The sequence below is a fragment of the Triticum aestivum genome, chromosome 6B (assembly GCF_018294505.1).
Source record: "Triticum aestivum cultivar Chinese Spring chromosome 6B, IWGSC CS RefSeq v2.1, whole genome shotgun sequence".
NCBI lineage: Eukaryota > Viridiplantae > Streptophyta > Magnoliopsida > Poales > Poaceae > Triticum > Triticum aestivum.
In genome coordinates, this window is record NC_057810.1 from 717,600,060 (window position 1) to 717,622,459 (window position 22,400).

General features: G+C 44.5%; 1 protein-coding gene and 1 long non-coding RNA gene across 2 annotated transcripts; both read right to left on the reverse strand.

Annotated features, from left to right (window-relative positions):
• Nucleotides 1-496: 496 nt before the first annotated feature.
• On the reverse strand, nucleotides 497-3,395 carry LOC123139973 (probable disease resistance protein RF45). The gene is made up of 3 exons (XM_044559696.1): nucleotides 1,766-3,395; nucleotides 845-1,644; nucleotides 497-744 (listed from the first exon to the last, which is right to left on the reverse strand). Exons 1-3 carry the CDS (start codon nucleotides 3,327-3,329, stop codon nucleotides 709-711), a joined length of 2,400 nt encoding a protein of 799 aa, XP_044415631.1. The 5' UTR covers nucleotides 3,330-3,395; the 3' UTR covers nucleotides 497-708.
• A 102-nt stretch (nucleotides 3,396-3,497) lies between these two features.
• LOC123139974 (uncharacterized) lies at nucleotides 3,498-6,879 on the reverse strand. The gene is made up of 4 exons (XR_006469712.1): nucleotides 6,567-6,879; nucleotides 6,002-6,430; nucleotides 5,389-5,814; nucleotides 3,498-5,063 (listed from the first exon to the last, which is right to left on the reverse strand). It is a non-coding gene; the product is annotated as an uncharacterized lncRNA (long non-coding RNA).
• Nucleotides 6,880-22,400: the final 15,521 nt, after the last annotated feature.

The window sequence follows — 22,400 nt, forward strand, 5'->3', positions numbered from 1 at the left end:
GACAGAGGGACAGAGGGAGTAGTTCAGAAACAGGCGGCCTTGGTCCTCGTCGAGGCCATGGGGATGGTCAATGCCACGCCGCGGGAGACTCCTGAGGAGGGGAAGGCTGTTGCGAGTCGTGACAGAAGCATGCTTCAGATTGTTTACCACATCGCAGTTCTCTGACTGTGAGGCCTGCTTTCTTATTCTGAAAAACATTGAAGCAGATGCAGTAACAGAGGTTCAGGATTCGGATTTTGGTGTCTCTGTATCTGACCTGCTACTAGTAGTGATCTATCTATATTCACTCTCGTAACAGTTACAGCAGCCAGGATGCATCTATTAGCACAAGGATTGCTCTTAATTTTGTTCTGAATTTTTTAACCAACATGCCAAACTGGCACCGAAATTGCTGTCATTTAAGCTAGGGCTCACGCCGTCTCCACCGACGCCTCACTTGATACAATAAAAATTATGATACAATATCACTGCACAAGGCAAACTTTGTTGCGGAAGTGATTGCTCAATGATCTGATGATTGTTTGTGATAATCCCAATACAGGAATAGTACAGACACTTTAATACTTACGAAATACTCAAATGATCACACATTGGTTCAGCCAAACTGACAGGAACACGGGCGTACACTGAAAGGACCATAAATGCCTTTCAACTAGTAGCGTTATTCTTCTTCTCCGGCAGGGAGAATATCGAATAACAGAAAAGGCACTAGTAGCATTCTTCTCTTCCGAACAGCCCTATGATCTGCAAAAGGCAGGGCGTTGTCATCCCTGGTAATAGCTGTAGTAAAATTGAATAACAGAGAATTAAAGGAGGGCACGAGGGAGGAGGGGGGCTGCGTTACCTTGCATCCTTTCTGTCTCAGACCATCCAGCGTGCTGTCATTAGAATGATCTTGTGCAAGAACCTTTGCTACGAACCTGAGGGATGGAAGGTGCAGTAATCCATCAGGGAATCCTTCCCCCAGCCTACAATCTGTAAATGACAGGAATGATAGCTTTGGCATTGTCCCAACCTCCATCGTCCACTTGTTGAAGGAACAGCCCTCAAGTATTAACTCTTGCAGGCGAGGGAACCCTTGGGCACCAAAGGACATTGTCTTGGGTTTATAATATTGCAACTCCAGCACCACAAGACAAGGAAGCATCTCCAGGATCGGCATCGGGTCTTTTTCGCTTTCATCATCAGCAGCCCACATACTAAGCTGCTCTAGGTTCTGCGGAATTTGGACACGCTTTGGCAGAGGAAAACTAGAAAGATGTACATATCTTAGAGTAGGTATATCCCAGAGGGAGCGGGAGCTTGATACATACAAACAACGTGGTACATCCATAGTTTGCAAATAAATGAGTTTCCTGATAGAAGAAGGAACCATCGTGTATCCAAGTACTCTCAACCTCACGTGTCGTAGGTGAATGCACAAATCTATTACCTCCGAGAAATTCTCTATCCTCGAGTTCTCGACATGAAGAACCCTTAGGAACCTTAGCTCAGGTAAAGATACTGATACTGATACTGATGATGAAAGTCCAAAGCCAAATAATGCTCTGAGCTTAGGTGATGCGTGTAAGATCTGCCCACTCATGTTTTGGAAAGAAGAACGATAGAATGTCTGGTTATGAGATGATGATGCACCAACTTGTCCTGCATTTCATTAGAGTCCATATATATGTCAGCTAAAAGCCTCACACACACACTATATGAGTAATTAATATATTTAAGAAACTGTATACAAATAAAAAAAGAAGAGGGGAAGGTAGCTCACCACTAGTAGTTTCATGGATGACATCAAGGAAACCATCTTGCGCTGCCTCTTCTATGCACCAATCACGTAGGATATCATGAATCCTTATTCCCTCGGCACATTCATGTATAATGCTTGTTTGAACAACTTGCACAAAGCTTCGTTGAGCCAACTCACTTACATACATACGAGCTGTTTTTTCTACGGAATGCCTAGGTGTATGTGGAATGAAGCCATCTGCTATCCATAGATTAATGAGAACCGACACAGATATTATGTAATCCTCGGGAAAAGCAGCAATATAGAGCAAACAAGATCTTATGTAGTGATTTGGTAAGTCCTTGTAACTGCGAGCAATTATGCCACGCATCATCTGTGTGTCCTTGGTTGATGGCCAACACAGTAGCACATCGGACCATGCTTGTGTGTTGAGGTTCCTTGACAGATAACCCCCCAGGACTGCAAGCGCAAGTGGTAATCCATCACATTTCCTTGTAAGCTTTCTTCCCAGTTCTTCATATTTATCCAGATCATGTATGCCTGATCTTTTGTATGATGGTAAAGCTCTGCTACTAAATAGTTCCCAACTTTTCTGTGGATCTAAACCCCTCAAAGCATGAACATGGGTTGGCATTTCAACATGATTGGCAACATCTCCTTTTCTTGTGGTTAGCAGTACTCTACTACAGTTCGCTGCATCTGGGAAGGCCTTAATTGTTCTATTTATTTGCTCCCATGTGTCTGTTTCCCACACATCATCAAGAACTAGCAAGTATCTTTTCTTGACGAGGATATCATGGATCTTCTTTCCCACCTCATACTCATTCATGTCATCAATTTTTGTAGACTGGTCTCTATCACTCAGTATTTGCTTCAAAATTTCCCTTAGTAAATCAATGACCTTGAGCTTTTGAGATACGGTTACCCAAACAAGTGACTCAAAGTGTTGTTTCACTGCAGATGAAGTGTATACTTTTCTAGCAAGTGTTGTCTTTCCTGCCCCACCCATTGCAACTATGGAGACAACACTAAGCATATTTTCTCCCTCAACTAATTTATCCACTATTTCCTTGTACTCGTCCTCAAAACCAACCATTATAACATCATCCTTGCAGTGCTGGTGCATAAGGCCATCATAATCTTCTACAGCATCATCCACAACCTGATTATCTAAATCAATTTTCAAGCGGTCTATGCTCTGAAATATCTCACTAAGCTTCCTTCTTACACGCTGAATTTCAACACCAATTTTATGAAGGGCAGTCAAATCACTCGGTAAGCGAGCATACCTTGAAATTGCTCCCATGAAGCCCTTCTTGATCATGCTTCTCTTCTTCATATAATCTGCAGCTTCGATGACATTCTCAGCCTCATATGCAGCATCCCTGATCTGGCTCAACAAGATAGCAACTGTTTCAATTCCAGATCTACGTTTGCTCTCGGCGTCTCTAAGGTAGCCCTGCAGCCTGATCAACTCATCTTTCAAGAAGGCCACTTCAAGTGTGACCCCGCATAAGAAACTGGTCTCCTCAACAGCAAGACTACCCACGTTCCCAAGAACGGCGCTCACAGCAGACTGTGCCATTGTTCACTCTAACAGCAAGCAGGTTTCTAACCTCTTTTTAATTACCTTCCAGCTACGTACACTAGCAAACGACCTGCAGGGACGAAAACAATGAGTGAGAAGGCCAGTTCAGCTCACATAGAGAGAGAGAGAGAGAGAGAGAGAGAGAGAGAGACTTGCCAGGGGGATTGAGCGCTGGAGCGTGATGCCTTCTCCACCTCAGTGTGCCGCTCCGCTCATCTGTTCCGTTGAGCGGCAGCTTGTGCAGACTGCAGAGAAGGGGATCACCGGCGGCCTTTGGTGTGTGGGCAGTTCAGGGGCACGGCCAGAACTTGCTGTGAGACAAGGCGGCCTCCCAGGGGACTTTGGATATTGGGCATATCAACACGTATGTTATGTGTAAAGTCCAAACTGCACATGCTTTCAGCAACTTGTACATTAACTAAGGCTCAAGTGTAGTGAATATATAACACAAATGTGAATGAGTCATGGTCATCGTCTCAAAAACTGTGGTGGTTGATTGGATCGAGTAGGCAAAGCATGTGATTCTCTGAATGGTTGAACAACGTACCCATCTTAATAAACAGGTTCTTGCAAGCCAAGACATTATGGTGGCTGATGGAGCAAGCTAACAAGCATGTGATTTGGTGCTTTTAGAAACCCACCTTAATTAATTGTGGTCCAAACAACTAAGAGTTGACCGGCTGAATCTTATCTTACTATTACTACAGGCTCCACACTGATGCATAGTTAGAAATCTACCCGTTAGATGTGAGATCGATGTTTCTCAAAAAAAAAAAAAGATGTGAGATCGATGGATGGGTATTGGTGGCAATGTTGTGCAGGCAAATATGCTTCAGAGAGTAAAGCCCCCGTCCATTCCACACACAATCAAAGAAGAAAAAGTGATTCCACAAAGGAAACTCAAGAATGAAATGCTTGCTCTGTTGATGGAGTTAAATGGTTCTCATTGGGTTTCACCTGTCTGCGTGCCTTCGTTCAGTCAGCCCAACATCTTCGTCATCTGTAGAAAGATCCATGGTGAGCTTGTTCTGGTTAAAATGACAGGAACTCTTCCATTCTGAATCTTGAAGTAATATCCGAGAAGATTCCACAAGATCTTAGCAACCCAAACATAGAAGATAGTTATTTAAATTATTAGGACACCAATATGGTGAAGATGGAAACAAAGCTCTTGCAGATTTTATTCAGTCACCCATTTTCTTTATTAATTATGATGGTAATATCTCACGAAGAGTTATAACCCGCTCACTACATTTTCACTTGAAAGCAGCACAAGAAAAGGAGAAGGAACTGCTCAATGAAGTCCTGAAGCTGCAGTGCTGGTAAGTATCTCTTATCTGAACCAAAAACAAGGAATAAAAGAACAATCATGAAAGTTCGAGTGTCGCAGGTTATTATATTTACAGGACGAGGTACAGAGGCTTGAAGCAAAGGAATCCCAGCTACCAACATTTGTCTCCATATAATCTTGTATGTTGTGTGGGCAAATTTCAGCATGTTAACATCCAGAAGCTCAATGATGACAGATCTGTATTGTGAATGTGATTAATTGCCTGGAATGTTGCTGCGTGAAATCGAGCTGCATAGGGAGGGCTAAGATTTCGTGGAATCTTCAGTATATTTCACTCTTGCATATATTAGTGATAGTGCAAACCTTCTTTGTTATACAACATCTGTACACACACAGTCAAACAATGTTGCCCAGCCCACCTATTCCATCCCGTGGTTGCCCTGTGACACAATTGTAGAGGAAAATATTAGTAATTCTGAAAAATGTTCGGTATGCAACAGTAACTACTATAGTCTATGAGATTTAGTTTTCAACTGAATAAGCATTCCCACTGTAAACTGTATGGCGTACAGTGTGAAGTAGTAGGTTGGTACATGAGAAGTCAATGCATAGTTTCAAGTGTACATGATTCGTGTGTTTTAGAAACTCCTGCTCATAGAAAGATCAGAAGTTTGCCACGCTATAGCACTATGGCAGCAGATTTCACTTGACAACAGTTTGCAAATTAGCAATAGGCAGAAGGCCTATTAATAAATTGATGATTACCATATATTGTCGCTCATGTGGATTGTCTTCATCCTTGACATGGTGTAGTCGACTAGCCATCCTCACCATAGTAAGGTGTTCGCTGTCATCTCATTGCTGGGTTCCCGAATCCTTACATGAGTGAGTGATTGCTAGGATCAATTAGCAGATCTAGTCAACAAGCAGAGTGACGACATGCAAGTAAACAAGCAAGAGGTGATTCGGATGATGAGGATGGCAATGTGGTGTTTGCAGATTGATTGCAAAAAGAGGCCGGAAATGCCAGAGGTTGTCAAAGTCTTGGAAGGCACCATAAACACGGAAAGCAACATAGATTATAAGTTTGTTGCAATGACTGCAGTGAACTTTGGCGTGGCAGGAGATGCATGCTCCTCAGCTCCACCTCTGGCTTCAGATGTATCAGGCCGCAGATGAAACGAGACTGTCCTGAGAAGATAGGCAACCAGATTATGTATAGGAGATATGTGCGGCCACACACAAAAAAAACATGGTTTGTTGCATTTTATCAAATTACAGCAATCCGAAGCCCCTTAATATAGTTATTTTCATTCTTGTTATATATCCGCGACCTCTCCGCAGTAAAATAATACAGTATGTAAGAGGAAGTAGCTACCTGTGGGTTATTTGTCTTATTCAAAAACCTACAAATCCTTCTCTTGGGGAGGGGAAGACCCCAGAGCCCAGGTTTGGTGAGTGGTAACATTGTACAGTAGTTCTGTTTGAACTGACCATCTTAATCTCACCCATAGCGTATCAGAATTGCAGAATATCCCAAGTTTGCAAACATTCATTTTATAGAAGGGATAAAAAGAACACTGTTCTTATCCTCTGCTCAGCTTCCCCTTGCATTGCAAAGCAAATCACTTTCAATTCAAAGCAGCTACTATGAAACAGAGGAAGTGGACGCCTTCTTCTTTTACGGTTTTCCTATTTGACAAGAACTTGTTCCAACATGTTATTGTTGTGGTTTCAAATCTCTGCATTATACATTGCATTGACACTTTGCTTCCTCCAGCCAGAGCTGTAAACTGCTCTGTTGTTTCTACACAAAACAACAAGCTTAAACCAAGATGTCATGTTGGTAAATCAATCAAGAGATGTAAAATCTTGTGTTTGGGCTCTAGGATTATGCTACATAGGTTCAGAAGAGGGGAATGAGAGTTCAGAGAGTGAAAAACCATATAGCTCCCTCCCCGTCCGTCCCCATGGGAATACTTGACATTCGCGGCACAGCACAGTTCGCACTTTCGCGATTTCATGCCGGCGCCTATCCCCGTCCGCCCCGGCGGCGCCAAAAAGCTCGCCGGCCACCAACGGTCTCCTCTGTACGATCTGGAGCTGGTTCCCTGCCCACTCCGCCCGGCAATAGGTTGAGGAGAAACGCGAACTGGGGGAACGGTAGGAATACGGCGGAGGCGGAGGAGGTGGAGGGGATCGCCGGCCGGTGGTTCTGCGGGTCGGCGAATGGCGAAGATGAGGAGGCCGCCGGCAGTGTTTTTTTTTTTTTTTTTTTTTGAGAGAGAGAGACAGCGCCGTGTGCGGCTACTCCAGGTATAGAGTCTCGTTGGTTTGGGCTCAGTCTCGTGCGCGGCCCGCTTTTTTGGGTCCATATTCCAACGAATGAAGCTTTTGCTGCCTGGTTTTTGGAAGCAAAACAGGTCTAAAATGAAATGACCCCCGACGTGCAGATTTAAATTGAGTGCACTGTTGTTGGTTACACTTGCACGTGTATACACTCTCGTTACACTTACACATGCATACACTCTCTTGTGATTACCCTAAGTACGATGTGAATCGTGACAGATAGACCCAACGGAAGGGTGATATTGAGTTGTTGATTGTTTTCGAGATAGAAAGAATTCCTTCAAAGAAATAGGATTCTGTTCCTACAAACTAAAAGGGCTCTAAAATAATTTTTCCTATAGCATTCCTACAAAATCCCCGCAGCCCACAGGAAGCCTTAGTCCGTTCCATAGCCAAAAAAAAATTATAGCTAAGAAATACTCCAAAACAGCATGGTCTGAAAAACTCGGATAAAATATATCGAGCACATTTTGTCTAGGAGGTATCTCTTTTAAGTACTTTGCATTGGAACTTTTAGTACTCGTGGAAAATAGCATGAGTACCTAATGCCGCATTCGAAAGATAAAATGGGATGTATGAGGTATGCCCATAACCTGTAAAGCAAAGGAAAAATTGAAACACCAATTAAAAAAATAATAGAACAAAGAAGAACTCGTACTGGTATAAATATTGAAAGGTCTAAAACTTAGTAGAAGTGTCTTCTTCATGTGGTTTGCGTATAATGTCCATCTGACTCCCTACCATAGAACCAACAGTATGCTGATGCTCAAAGGTGTTAATTTATGCGGACCATCTATCTTCTACTCTTTAATCCACTGGCGGAAGCTTCAAAAAAAAAATCCACTGCCGGAGCTTCGGCAAGACCGATTGGGCCATGGCCCGCCCAGGTCTGGAGCAAAAAATCAAATTATATGCTACTGCAGCCGGGAGCTCCTAACCGGCGCCTTAAGCGCCGGTTCATGCAGCTGGCGCTCACATACCGCACCCCATGGGCCGGCCCACCGCGCGCAGTAGAAGGTAAAAACGTCTCGCGAAAAAAAGTGCAGATACAGGCACTCGACCTCACGACTTGCAGCTACAACAAAGGAACTGTTTCACTAACCACTACGGCTTGTGAGGACCAGTGACTACAAAGAACGCAAAATAATTATGAACCAATGCATCAGCGCTATTTATTAGATTTGAGAATTATTTGCAAACAATTTGGAAAACTTGATTTTTTATGAAAAAGACTTCATCAAATTTTGAAAAAACTTAACGAAATAACAAAAACAGTTCATTGATGTTTAATAAAAGTTGAGTGAATTAGAAAAAAGTTCATCGATTTTCAAAAATGCTCATCGAATTTGAAAGAAAAGTTCATCAATTTGAAAAAAGTTCATCAAATTAGGAAAAAAGTTCGTCGAATTTGAAAAAAGTTTATCGGTTCTACGAAAAGTTCGTCAAATTTGAAAAAAAAAACGTTCATCAATTTTGAAAAAAGTTCATCGATTCTGAAAAAAGTTCACCGATTTTGAAAAAAAGTTCATTGGTATTGAAAAAAAGTATACAAACTTAAAAAAAAGTTCACGAATTTAACAAAAACGTTCAGTGTACATCAAAATATGTTCAATGGGTATTTAAATGGTTTTTCAGCGCATATCACAAAATTGTTCAATGTGTAGTTAAAAATTGTTCAGATTATATTACAAAAATGTTCAATGGGTATTTAAATGGTTTTTCAGCGCATATCACAAAATTGTTCAATGTGTAGTTAAAAATTGTTCAGATTATATTACAAAAATGTTCAATGTATAAAATTTGTTCATCTTATATCAATAAAATGTATAATATGTTTTAGATTATTTCAATGTATATCACAAAAATGTTCGCTGTGTAGTTAAAAATTGTTCATCGTACACCGAAAAAATGTTCAGTGTATATTTGAAAATCGCTCGTCGTATATAAATTTTTGTTCATGTTCTCAATAATTGTTCACGTTTTAAAAAGTTCATGTAATTTTAAAATTTTCGTCGAATTTTTAAAAAAGTTCATCGATTTGATAAAAGTTCATTCAATTTTAAAAATTTCACAAATTTTAAAAAGCTCACATTTGCTTGTTGGTAGAAAGGAAAAAAATAATAGGAAAAAGAAAAGGAAGAATAAAATGAAGAAATGATTAAGCAGTGGAAAGGTTGTCTGTAAACACGTGCATGCTATTGGTTGAGTTGGCTAACGCAGCTTCGTTGCACGGCAAGGTCGTAGGTTCGAAACCCGCTGCTCGCGCTCTTTTTTGCATCACTTATAGCCGGAAAGTGGGACGCGATATGGGCCGGCCCATCTCAGGGCTGGGGGTGTGCGCCAGTTTGCGTACACCGAAGGAACGGGCGCAGAGGGCGCCGTTTAGGGTTTGCCACTGCAGCCTGCAGCGCTGACGGACACCATACAGAGAAGTCACGCAGCAGACTCACACGCGTAGGATTCACAGTGATGCAGGCTCGGGGTTCGACCGCGACCGCCGCCTCATAACGCAGTAGGAAGCACACATCCCGGAAAGTGGGACGCGATATGGGCCGGCCCATCTCAGCGCTGGGGGTGTGCGCCAGTTTGCGTACACCGAAGGAACGGGCGCAGAGGGCGCCGTTTAGGGTTTGCCACTGCAGCCTGCAGCGCTGACGGACACCATACAGAGAAGTCACGCAGCAGACTCACACGCGTAGGATTCACAGTGATGCAGGCTCGGGGTTCGACCGCGACCGCCGCCTCATAACGGAGTAGGAAGCACACATCAGCCGCCGGCTGCCGCTGCGCGGGCCGCCGGCCACCAGAGCGCCTCACACATGTCCCACGGACGGACGGCCAACCGGCACACCCATGCGACCACGCAGCGGTAAGCGGCGATCCATGCACCCAACTAGCTAGCTTCTTCTCTCAATCCATCAGAATGATTTAAAAAAAATGCTAGCTTCTTTTCTGATTTCATCAGAATCACTACTAATATGAATCCCTGCAAGCAGCATAGGTAAATCAATTTGAATGATCCTCAATTTTATTCCCCTAAATTCAACTTAGGTCATTGTTCGTTGAATCATCCCCTAAATCCCCTAAATTTCACCCCAATAAGCATAGATAATCCACTGAAGATCTTTTCTTCACACTTTACAAGTCCACAACAGATGCCACTTTTAGAGTTTACTAGTTCACAACAAAAGTAGTGTTGATGTTTACTGTCTAATAGTGCACTCAATTGTTGTTTACTGCCAATTTGATAGCATGGTTTGGTATACTTTGGTAGCTTAAAGAGAAAAATTCACTACAGGTCCTATTACTCGCGCTGGCGCCAGCTTCAGTCCCTGTGGTTACAAATACCCTAAATATAGTCACCAAACTTGCTCTAGGGGATCGTCAGCGAATACGTACAGCAAAACGTACAATGGACCGTAGATGACCCCCTAGAGCAAGTTTGGTGACTATATTTAAGCTACGTTTGGATGCATGGATTGGGTGGTAATATTGGCATTTGGCATTTGTAACTCCCGAATGCCAGCGTTTGGATGTCCTGGGTATTCAGTCGTGGCATCGTAGCCTGATATTAGACACAGCGCGCCAAGACTAGCGACTGCCCGCGCGAATACCCTGCCTCCCCGCTCTGTTTTCGGCTGAAATTGCCCGGTCTGGCTCGCTTACCTCTTCAACCCTCATCGTCCCCCCCCCCCCCGAAAACAGAGAACACAGAGGCGCGGGAGAAGCGGCGCGGGAGAACAGCGGCGGCGCAGGTGGGTGCTCATCTCCCTCCGCCGTCCTCCTCCTTTCCCATCTCCGGCAGGTCTCCTCCATCTCCCGCTCCTCCTCCTTCTTCCCTTCCTACGGTAGGCCTTCTCCTCGTGCTTCATCTCCCCCCGCCCTCCCCAATCGCCCCACCTCTTTCAGGTCCGATGGCCGCCGGCGACCAGACCCTTGGATTGTCCTCTCCCATCCTTATTGGCGGTAGCTCCGTCCATCTACCACCCCCCCATCCGCCCTTCTCCCTCTCCTACTCAACCCTAATCCCATGACCTCCCCTCCCTCCCATTCAGATCTGATGGCCGCTCCCCCTCTTCCCCATCACAGTTCATCCCTCTTCTCCAATATGTTTGCATACTAAGTTACTAATCTTGCTTAAATTAACTCTGTTGCAGGTTATTTGTCTTGGATTGGCACATCCCTGTAGACCAACTGAAGGTATGTTCAGAGATAATTTCTGATGTCATTCATGTGGTGAAGAGAACTAGATAGTGTATGCTTGTTGTGCCCTGTCTTAAATGACTGAAAGCTTGCTGAAATTTTGATAGGTTGCTGTAGCATAAATTAGCACAACAATTTTTGATAGCTGAAATTTTGATAGGTTGTTGAAATGATTATTGTACCATGTCTTTGTATATTTACTTGTGTGATTGAATGAGGCATGAATGTCTAATTTTTGAAATGTAATGTAGCTGCACCATGTCTGACATGGACTTGGTTGCTTACATAAATGAGGAGAACAAAAGAAGAAAGAGGAGACGGATAGTTTTGACCAAACTGTACTTTGAATCGTTTCTTCTTGGGATAGCATATCTTAGTATGAAGAGGGCACCAAGGGATTTAGGGAGCTTTAGTGACGATGAGGAAAAAAATATTCATCGGAAGTATTTGCTAAAAGGAATGTATGATGGGGCAGAAGTAACATGCTATGATCAGTTGTGTTTAACTAAAAGAAACTTCCATGACTTATGCACCATGTTGCGTGAGAGGGCTGGTCTTCGTGACAGTGTCTATGTTTCCGTGGAAGAAAAGGTGGCAATGTTCTTGTTGGTAGTTGGCCATGGTATCAAAATGAGGATTCTGCGTGGAACTTACAAGCGCTCCTTATGGACTATTAGTACCCACTTTGACGATGTATTAATAGCGATTCTATCTCTAACCGGTGAGTTCATTAAGCTTCCTGATCCCTCTACTCAGCCACCTGATGATTACAAATGGAAGTGGTTTGACAATGCACTTGGAGCGCTAGATGGGTGTCATGTTGATGTTTGTGTGCCCGTGTGTGACCAAGGGAGATATAGGAACAGGAAGCAAGCTATCAGCACTAACATGCTTGGTGTGGTTGATTGGAATATGAAATTTATGTATGTCTTGCCTGGCTGGGAGGGTTCAGCTTCTGACTCAAGAGTCTTGCGTGATGCAATGAGGTTGAGCGGCCAAGATGCATTTGTCGTACCACAGGGTATGACACTTTCTCTTGGTAATTCATTTCTCCTCTGTAATTGTTAGCTAACTCACTTGCTTGACACACTAGGGAAATATTATTTAGTTGATGCTGGTTACACCAACGGTCCAGGATTTCTTGCTCCATTCAGATCGACTCGGTATCACTTAAAAGAATGGGTATCAAGTCAACAACAGCCTCAAACTCCCAAAGAGCTGTATAACTTGCGTCATTCTCGAGCTAGAAATGTAGTCGAGAGAACATTTGGGTTGTGGAAGAAAAAGTGGGCTTTCCTACGTTGTCAATCTTTCTTTGACATAAAGGACCAGGTATGATGTGTCCATATGGTGCTGAATAATGGTGTTCTCTTAATGGAAAATGCTTATGATGAACAAACATTATTGTAGGTTCGAATTATTAATGCTTGTTGTGTGTTACACAACTTTGCAAGGGATAGGCAGCATGTGATGGATGATTTGTTGCTTGAGGAAGTGGATAATTAAATAGCCTCTTCCGAAGATGATCCTCTAGATGATGCTAACTTAATTAGGAGTGTTCAAGTCAGCACTTCATGGACCAACTTTAGAGAGCAGCTAGCTAATGAAATGTTTGATGAGTACCTCGTGAGACATGCTGAACTAGAGTTGGAGTAGGATGTGCAGGTCGACTAGATAATGGTGTTCTCTTTTGTGCTAGCTAGCTGATATTACTTTGGTGGGATGTGTGGACCAACCTTGATATGAATTTGGTGGGATGTGTGCCTTTTGGGTATTTTGTACATGCCTCATATTATGAAATTAATATACATATGTATGTGTGACATTACCTTGTTGTCTTTGTGTTTCAACTTACATGCACCTTATGTTGTCTTTGTGTTTGGATATTATGTGCATGCATTTTCTTGTAGGACCATGGATGAAGGAGGTGGAAAAAAATTGGTAGAAATTACCTCACATGGACAGATGAAATGGACACTGCACTACTCGAGGTCCTTGTTGAGCATCACAACAATGGCGATCATGCCCAGAATGGATGGAACTCCCATGTCTACAGTGCTGTTATAGGTAATGTGCGTGAGAAATGCTCTGTGACCATCACAAAGGAAAACGTCAGTTCAAGGTACAAAACCTTTGAAAAGCACTACGAGGCCATTAGCAAGATGCTTTCTCAAAGTGGATTTGGGTGGGATTGGATCAATAACAAGCTGTCAACTGATAGTGAAGATGTGTGGCTTAAATATGTCGCGGTAAGAAATTTATCCTTTCCACATTAAGATTGTATTGTACATATGTAAGATCTACCTTTGTTTGACAATTCTCTCTCTTTGTGTGCGTGTAGGCTAACAAGAAAGTAGGGCACTACAAGAACAAGGTCATTAAGAATTGGGATGCTATCACCACCATATACTCAAAAGATCATGCAAATGGTGAAGGTGTTGTCACTGGTGCTGAAACTGTTGTAGAACCAACTACAGAACCCAATGAAGACTCTCCTGAAGTGCCACAAAAAACAGCGAACCGGTGATGCCATCCTGTGCCTACTTGGGGATATGAAAGGCTCATTTCATGATGCTTTGAAGTCACTCGAGCCTTTACCTCTGCCCCAAGTGTCAGGACCCCGACTCGATGTCACATCGATCTAGCCGGTAACACCTCATATCACTTTGCGGCCTCACGCACGGTATCCCCACGGGTGTCGCCTTACCTTTGCCCGGGACCGTTTGCGCCTTTTGGCTCACGTATATGATAGTGTCGCTAGCATCCATATGATAAGGAGCCCGGGCTGACATGACTAGTCGTAAACCCAAAGTGGCACAGACTTACAGGGACAGGCATCCATGACCCAGCTTCGAACGTGTCGGTCATCAGCAAGTGGGTCCGGGCTGTAACACTGGGCTAGCAGGACTCCGGTAAACCGGGCTGTAGCGGGCTAACAGGACTCCAGTACTCAAAGCGTGACATTTCCCCGAAGGGACAGACACAAGAACGAAGAAGGACACATGCCGGCCAGCCTAAGTGTTCCGGAGCAGTAGCAAGCTACCATGGCTCGGTGGAAACACTAGGAGACATTTCCCGGTAAGAGAGGCTACTAAAGATAAACAACTAGATAGTCAGATCCCACACATACCAAGCATTTCAATATCATACACACAATATGCTCGATATGTGCAATACAACATGGCATCACAAAATGACTCTACGACTCAAGTAGTTATTCAATAGGCTCCGGGGAGCGAGATATTACAAACATGGGTCTCATGACCCAACAATCAGAGCATACAAGTCAAAGCACAAGCGGAAACTATCATGTCTGAGTACAGACATCTATAAATGAAAAAGGCTGAGAAGCCTGACTATCTATCAGATCCTGCCGAGGGCACAAGATCGTAGCTGAGGTATCAAGCTAAACGTCGAAGACCACGCAGGAATACTAGTGAGACTGAAGTCTCTCTGCAAAAACATAAAATAGGCAAACGTGAGTACAAATGTACCCAGCAAGACTTACATCAGAACTATCTACATATGCATCATTATCAACAAAGGGGTGGTGGGGTTTAACTGCAGCAAGCCAGCTTTGACTCGGTGGCTATCCTAAACTACGACTGCAATGTAACTCTTTGAGGTGGCGCACACGAGTCCACATATTCACCATATCAATACACCACTATGGATCCGCTCCCGTCTCCCTACGAGAACGCCATCCATAGCACTCACGCTTATCTTGCGCATTTTAAAGTATCCACTTTCACTTGTCTATGAACTGATATAAGCAACCCAGAGGTCCTTTTCCGTGGACACGGCTATTCGAATAGATGATGATAACCCTGCAGGGGTGTACTTCTTCATACATGTTTCCACCACTTAGCGTCTGCACACGACATGTGCTCGGCAGACTTCAAGCGAAAGCCGACGTGGGTGTAGACCACGACCTACCTAAACACTCAAGTCTCTAGTCCAGGTTTATCGCCTATTCGGGTTCCATCCATGAGGAGATCCGGCCGGAGTTTCGCTCACAGCCCCAAACGATGTGAACAGGGTTCCCGAGATACCAAACGGGCATCCGGTACACCGTGCCACGTACCTACCGCATCACAGCTCACCCCTACGGTCAGCGCTGTCCACGGCCTCCAGTAAGCTACAAACACCAGAAACTACTTGCAACTCCTGGACAGAGGACTAGGGTGAATAAGAAGTCGAGCGGGGTCATATTTCAGGGCCCAATGTATGGTAGTAGCTGAATCATGGATCACAAACACAGAACTCAGTTCCTGAGGACGGCTGCAATGAGACAACCCACCATGTACTCCTACATGGCCTCTCACCGCTACCTTTACCAAATCGTGTTCACACACTTAACTCTCACACAGTAGGACATGTTCACACGCCTCTGATTCATCCCCGATGAATCAGACCTGACTCAACTCTAAGCAGTAGCAGGCATGACAAACAAACATGAATGAGTAGGCACATCAGGGCTCAAACAACTCCTACTCATGCTAGTGGGTTTCATCTATTTACTGTGGCAATGACAGGTCATGCAAAGGATAAAGGGGTTCAGCTACCGCAGCAAGTAACAGATGAATCGGTGTTGTCCTAATGCAGTAAAAGAGAGCAGGAGCGAGAGAGTAGGATTGTATCGGAATGAACAAGGGGGTTTTGCTTGCCTGGCACTTCTGAAGATAACATTGAGTCTTCATCAGTGTCAACGATCACATCCTCGGTATCACGTCTATCGAGAGGGGACAAATACCGGCAACACAGAAGAAACACGATCAATGCAATGCACAGTATGATGCATGCTATGACATGGCAATATGAATGTGTTTTGAGCTAATGCAACTAGCAACAGATTAAATGAAGTTGGTTTTAATATAAAATTCAAATTCAAACTCCATATGTGATTATTTAAATGCCCTTTAATTGATTTGTGCTAAACAGCAGCTATAAGTTGTTCTAACATGCATGAAAATGGTACAGATGGATTCCTTGAATTTTTCTGATAATTTTTCATATATAATTTATTTAATTTGGAGTTACAGTTAATTTTCTATGATTTATTGAAGTTTTAGGCATTTTCTGGAATTTCAAAATTAAATTAAATCCAGAAAATGAGTTATGACATCAGCACTGCGTCATGCTTGCGTCAGCAAGTCAACAGGGCTGGTCAGGGTCAAACCTGACCAGTGGGGCCCACTGGTCAGTGTCTCAGGTCTGGATTGAGTGAATGACAGGTGGGACCGGTCAACGATGACTGGGCCAGAGTCAAAGCTGACACGTGGGGTCCACGGCACTAACACTAATTTTAACAGAATAATTATATTAACCTAATTAAGCGCAGGGGCCCACATGGCAGTGGCTCTGGGGGGTGTTTAGCGGGGTTATTAGTACTAATTAACCGGCGCCACGTCAGCAGGTGACGCCGGCGACCACAACAGCGGCGGGAACTCGCCGGAGTTGGTCGAGGCGGCGCTACAGGCTGCGGTTGGGCACCCTGAGGGCACCAGGAGGGAGCCCGTGCTCCCGCGCGTCTAGGGGCGCACGCAGCTGGGCGCGGGGAGGCCGGGGTCGACGGCGGCGACCAGAACGGCGGCGGCCGGAGCTACGGGTTCGAGCGGCGCGGGGCTGCAGCTTGCAAATGAACAAGCTAGGGGGTTGGGAAGCATCTGCGGGACGTGTCGAACTCGTCCAGGTGCTCTTCATGGTCAGCAGGGGTCGCTAGCAACGGCGAGCTTCACGGCGGCGGCAGCGAGCTCTCGGCCATCACAGAAACCACGGCTAGGGGATGCAATTGATGGTGGGGAGAGGGGAAGAACGAAGAGGAGCTCACAGCGGTGTCGTAGAGGAGGTCAGCGAGCTCGGGGAGGGGCTGGTGACGACGGGAGGTCGCCGGTGATCTCGGTGGCCCGAGGAGGAAGAAGACGTCGGGGACGGCGCTCCGAGGCTTCCGGCGTCACATGGGTTGGTGGAGACGAAGAAGGAGGCGCGGCGGTTCTTCTGGAGGCATCGGCGAGGCGAGGGGTGGCCGGTGGCCGCGGCGAACAGCGTCGGTGGCGACGGCTGCGCTCGGCACGAGAGGGAGAGAGAAACAGAGGAGGGGGGGAGAGCTCGGGAGGGAGTGAGGGAGTTCGTGGGGCCGCGTGGCGTCTCCAGGGAGTGGTGGAGGCAAGCAGGGAGGCAGGAGGTGGCCGAAGCAGGGAGGAGGTGGCCGGGGCGCGTGGCCGCGCGCGCCGGGCGCGTGCCCGTCCTCCTGGCAGAGGAGGAAGGCGACAGGGGAGGCGCTGGTGGGCTGGGCCGGCCAGGGGGGGGGGGAGCTGGGCCGGCTCGTGGCGCCAGGTAAGCTGGGCTTCTCTCTCTCTTTTTTCTATTTACTGTTCTGTTTTATTTTTTTTCTATTTCTGCAATTTGTTTTTGATTTGTTTTAATATCAAATCATTTTATAAAATCCTAGAAATAATTATGGGTGCTTTCTGAATTATTCCAGTGACCCTTATCAACTTCCAACATTTATTTGAGCATTTAAATTATTTATAATATTTAAATGCCCAAAGTCAAATACAATATGATTTAATTCAGTGACCAAATATGCCCTGCAAAAATATAAACCATTTTTGGTAGATGCTTCCACCTCAAACCAGAAATGTTGAACATTTTTAGAGGACATTTTGAGTTCAATGAAAAGGGTTTTATTTTGACCCTAGTTGAATTCATTTGGTGTTAGGGCTTAGTCCATCCCCATCTCAGGTTTAATGAAATTTAAACATGATGTAACACCCTAATGCATGCACTAGACATTGTCAGAACTAGGGATGTGACAACTCACCCCCACTAAACAAGAATCTCGTCTCGAGATTCAAGCGTAGGGTAAGGTGAAGGGGTAACGCAGACTAGTATAATCTTCACGATCCAGGGTGCACTTCAATTGAACGTTGATTCGATCACCATCATTGTCTTGAAGTCTTGCTCTGAGAAATCCTGTCAACATGACATGGAGGGAAGAAGGAGACTCTAGAAGGGTCGATCTTCTCGAAGATCGAACAACTCACGGAATGAGACATAACAATATCTCTCGAGCTGAGAGACGAAGCACACCTCTAGAGGGATGGAGTGGAACAGATGACGAGGGTTCACTAGGTAGACAACAATTTCACGCTTAAGAGGGTGGCAAACGATTGTCAACGTAGCGAGGAGTTGAGTTGCCATGATACCACGACGAAACATCCTGGAGGGGGGTGATTCGTAGATTATTACCTTAAGTGGCAAAAAGAATTATTTTTGATTCGGAGATCATTGAAACTCTTCATACCAGCCTAAGGCAATTCACAACGATCGTTTGGAGGGGGTCGGTAGAATGGCATACTCAGACTTGGATGATGTGGATTACCTTGTTGAAGACAACGTAATGGATGAATTTGCTTACCACCGAAAATGGAAGAGACCCATGGTAGAATGGCACATTGACGGTGCAAGCTGGGAACAAAATGCAAACGCTGGGAATGATTCTGGTAACTGGGGGAAGAGCCCAACAATAGAGAGTGAATTCACTGTGGAAGTGGTTATAGCATAACCGACGAGACTAGGAGCAATCCCGGTTAGTGCCGGCGATAATACCTAGCGCTTGTGCGTGCTCTCAAGAACTTGAGCATTTCCATAATCATCAAGGTTTTACCAACATCCGTGTCAAGGGTCCGATAACACAACTCACTACCATGATGAATGGTGATGGAGGATGCAGATGCAAAGGAAGATAACACCTTCTCAGATTTCACCTTAGCGAGGCCAAGGAAACAAAAATCTGGATGATCGACCGAGAGACATTTAGCACTCCGCTTCTAATGTTCTCCTTGATGTGCTAGTATAACCCATTCATAGACATGGTTTGCTAACTAGAACATCAAGTAAAGGTCGGACTTCGGGAGCAATAGAATCCATAAGGAACAGTTACGGAGGTAAATCCTACGAAATCCTTATGGGGAGGTGGCCAACTTCCTCAACCAAGATACTACAATAATAGGTCTTCCGGCTGGGTGTGTTGGCCACGACATCCACTTTACCGGTTATCGAGGGACCAATATTATAGTTTTTGGGAAATGTTCCAACCATCATATCTGCCCGAGACTCAGATCTGATTGGTGTCAGGATATTCCAGACTCATCGAGTCTAGGAAGAAAAATGAAAGTTTGCAACACAATTCGACGAGATGACGTTGCGAGATTCTCGGGAAATGAACTACGATAGCAAGCTCCAAAACATGAGCTGGTTCTGCTACAAACATGTGAACACGTTGTCCCAGACAAGCATGCCCACATGGTAGTCTTACAATAAAACACTACCGAGTTCTGGTTGGGAGCCATCATCGAGGATATCGAAGTTCTTTCATAAGTCCGGATTAGCTCTTATGAAGATACTCCTTCTCCTTGAACAAATCAGTCGGTGGCTTGATGTGCTAGGATACACATATGGAATGAAGATGATCAGTCTATCAAACCACAGAATACTTCGCACGTGCATAACTGACTTGGGATGGTTCCAGAGGAGGCAAAAACAAACCTTCTCGAGTTCACGACGGCAACTTACATCAAAATGCACGTGAATCAAGGAAGTCACTCCTTTCATCCAAACATATACTTCATGAACGGGGCATGAAGAAAATGCTTTCAAAAGTTTCCAACACTAACTTAATGTTCAACAACATCATGGAGGAGATAAGAATGTTGTTAATGAGCTCAACAACAACTCATCGGAATTTCCATATCACTGGACTTCCACCATCGTGTGAACACGGTGATAGCATTGGTCAGCCCCAAAAGGTATAATGGTGTATGCTCGAGGGATCAACCACGAGTAAGACAACATTACGAACATCGTTGGTTCTGACTTGATTTGACGATAGCCCACACTCAAATCAAAGGGTTGATAAGACAATAGGTCCAGCAACTGATCACAGGGACCAATCGATGAAGATATCATCTTTCTTCAACACACACTACACAAGAATATCCCTTTGGAACGAACTAAGTCAGGCAAGCTTTTATCTTCCAACTCTCCAAGTCGTTGTCTAACTTAACCAACTAGCTCAGGGATATCCAACACAGATTCTTGGAGAAGGATGGTTCACAAAAACCAACTTGATCACGAGCTCAACATAGCGGTCAGGTGACAACCTAGTAATACTTCTGAGAAGATATTCAGAAAATCACGAGCCACCGGTATGTTACTAAGCTCGAGAACAATCTTGCTTTTCAGGGCAAGACGATATGATCAATAGAGCAAGAATTTGAAATAATCCTAACTCATCGATCGAGGAGTGAACCAGGAGAATGGACTAGGTAGCACGATCAATCTTAGAATGATGATTCAATAACCAACACACTAAGAATAAAATTATTGTCTTTTAACTACCCAGCAACGAGGTTGCTAGGCGTATTGATTTCACACATCACAATTCATTTGTCGGTATTCCGGTTGCATCAACACGAGGGCCGAGGAATGAACAGTGATGGCAAGAAGTATCACTGTACCAAGAGTTCATGGGATGGTGTGCAATTCCTATAACAATCTCGATATAAAATATGTAATACTCCAAGGTAGAACAGAACGAAAGCTAGATTAGCAATTTGATCTGCGGAGCACAACTTCTCTGACCCAATCCTGGATATGGAAGAGGTACTGGAGTTTGTTTCTCCTAGTCATTCTGCGATAGAATGGCTTGACGGACCACAAGAGTAATAGGCATCGATAAACGAACGCACGCATACTCTTGGCTATCAATTGATAGACGAGGGTCAGAATGCAACTAAAGAGAGACAACTCAAGGAACATATGATTTTCTGAGTTGTGGATGCATGGTTTAGCATGTCGAACGAATTCCACATGTTTCTTCCGGATAACCCATGCAGAAAAGTAGAACTGGTAGAGTCACAATATATAACGGAGAACTCATCAAGAATAATCCTGTTGTGATATTTCAGTTCAACGAGGAACTTCTGCCATAAGTAGTTCATGGTATTTGGAAGAAGAAGATACCACGGACTTTAAGGACTATCGCAAAGGTTACTAATATCCTAAAGGAACTAGCAAACACTATCAACATGAAGTAAGTAGAGTGAATCTCGGGTTCAAAGCCCAAGGAGTAGAATACCTACTACTAAGTAGCATCACGGGATGCTTTCGAGAATGATGGCCAGAATCATCACACTGGGAACACAAATCATGGCTAAATTACTAGATGACTCCCTAAACACCTAGGGCCACAATAATATCTCCAACATATATGTCAAGGTAACGAAGTACCTCAACTCACTGATTAGTGTGGTTAATCTGGCCCATGGGAACATCGGAAACAGAAGGAAGGGATTTGCAAATGCATCGGACTATTTAGAAACCTGGGATGACTCGGACAGCATAACGGCTGTAAATTCTCAGAAAAGATTTGAGACATTCACAAAAATGGTGGCATAACCACTCAGAAGCACAATATCAAGGTTTCGAGATCAACAATTAACATACGGAAGTAGTAGGAACAGAAACGAGGCTTAAATCCAACAATCTTATAAGTCTACGGACTAGTAATACGTGATCCTGATAGAAAGAAGAGAAAGCCTAGTTTCTTAACCCCGTAGGAAAGATAAGATGACTCAGATCAGAAGGCATGAGGTATAAGGAGTAAAAAGAGCCTTACGTTCCATCCCACAATCAATTCCCTTATATAACTAAAGAATTTCTAAACTCAACTTCGACCAGTTTGGCTTGGTAATCCTACAGGCAGTCAAGCTCTGATACCAACGCTGTCAGGACCCCGACTCGATGTCACATCGATCTAGCCGGTAACACCTCATATCACTTTGCGGCCTCACGCACGGTATCCCCACGGGTGTCGCCTTACCTTTGCCCGGGACCGTTTGCGCCTTTTGGCTCACGTATATGATAGTGTCGCTAGCATCCATATGATAAGGAGCCCGGGCTGACATGACTAGTCGTAAACCCAAAGTGGCACAGACTTACAGGGACAGGCATCCATGACCCAGCTTCGAACGTGTCGGTCATCAGCAAGTGGGTCCGGGCTGTAACACTGGGCTAGCAGGACTCCGGTAAACCGGGCTGTAGCGGGCTAACAGGACTCCAGTACTCAAAGCGTGACATTTCCCCGAAGGGACAGACACAGGAACGAAGAAGGACACATGCCGGCCAGCCTAAGTGTTCCGGAGCAGTAGCAAGCTACCATG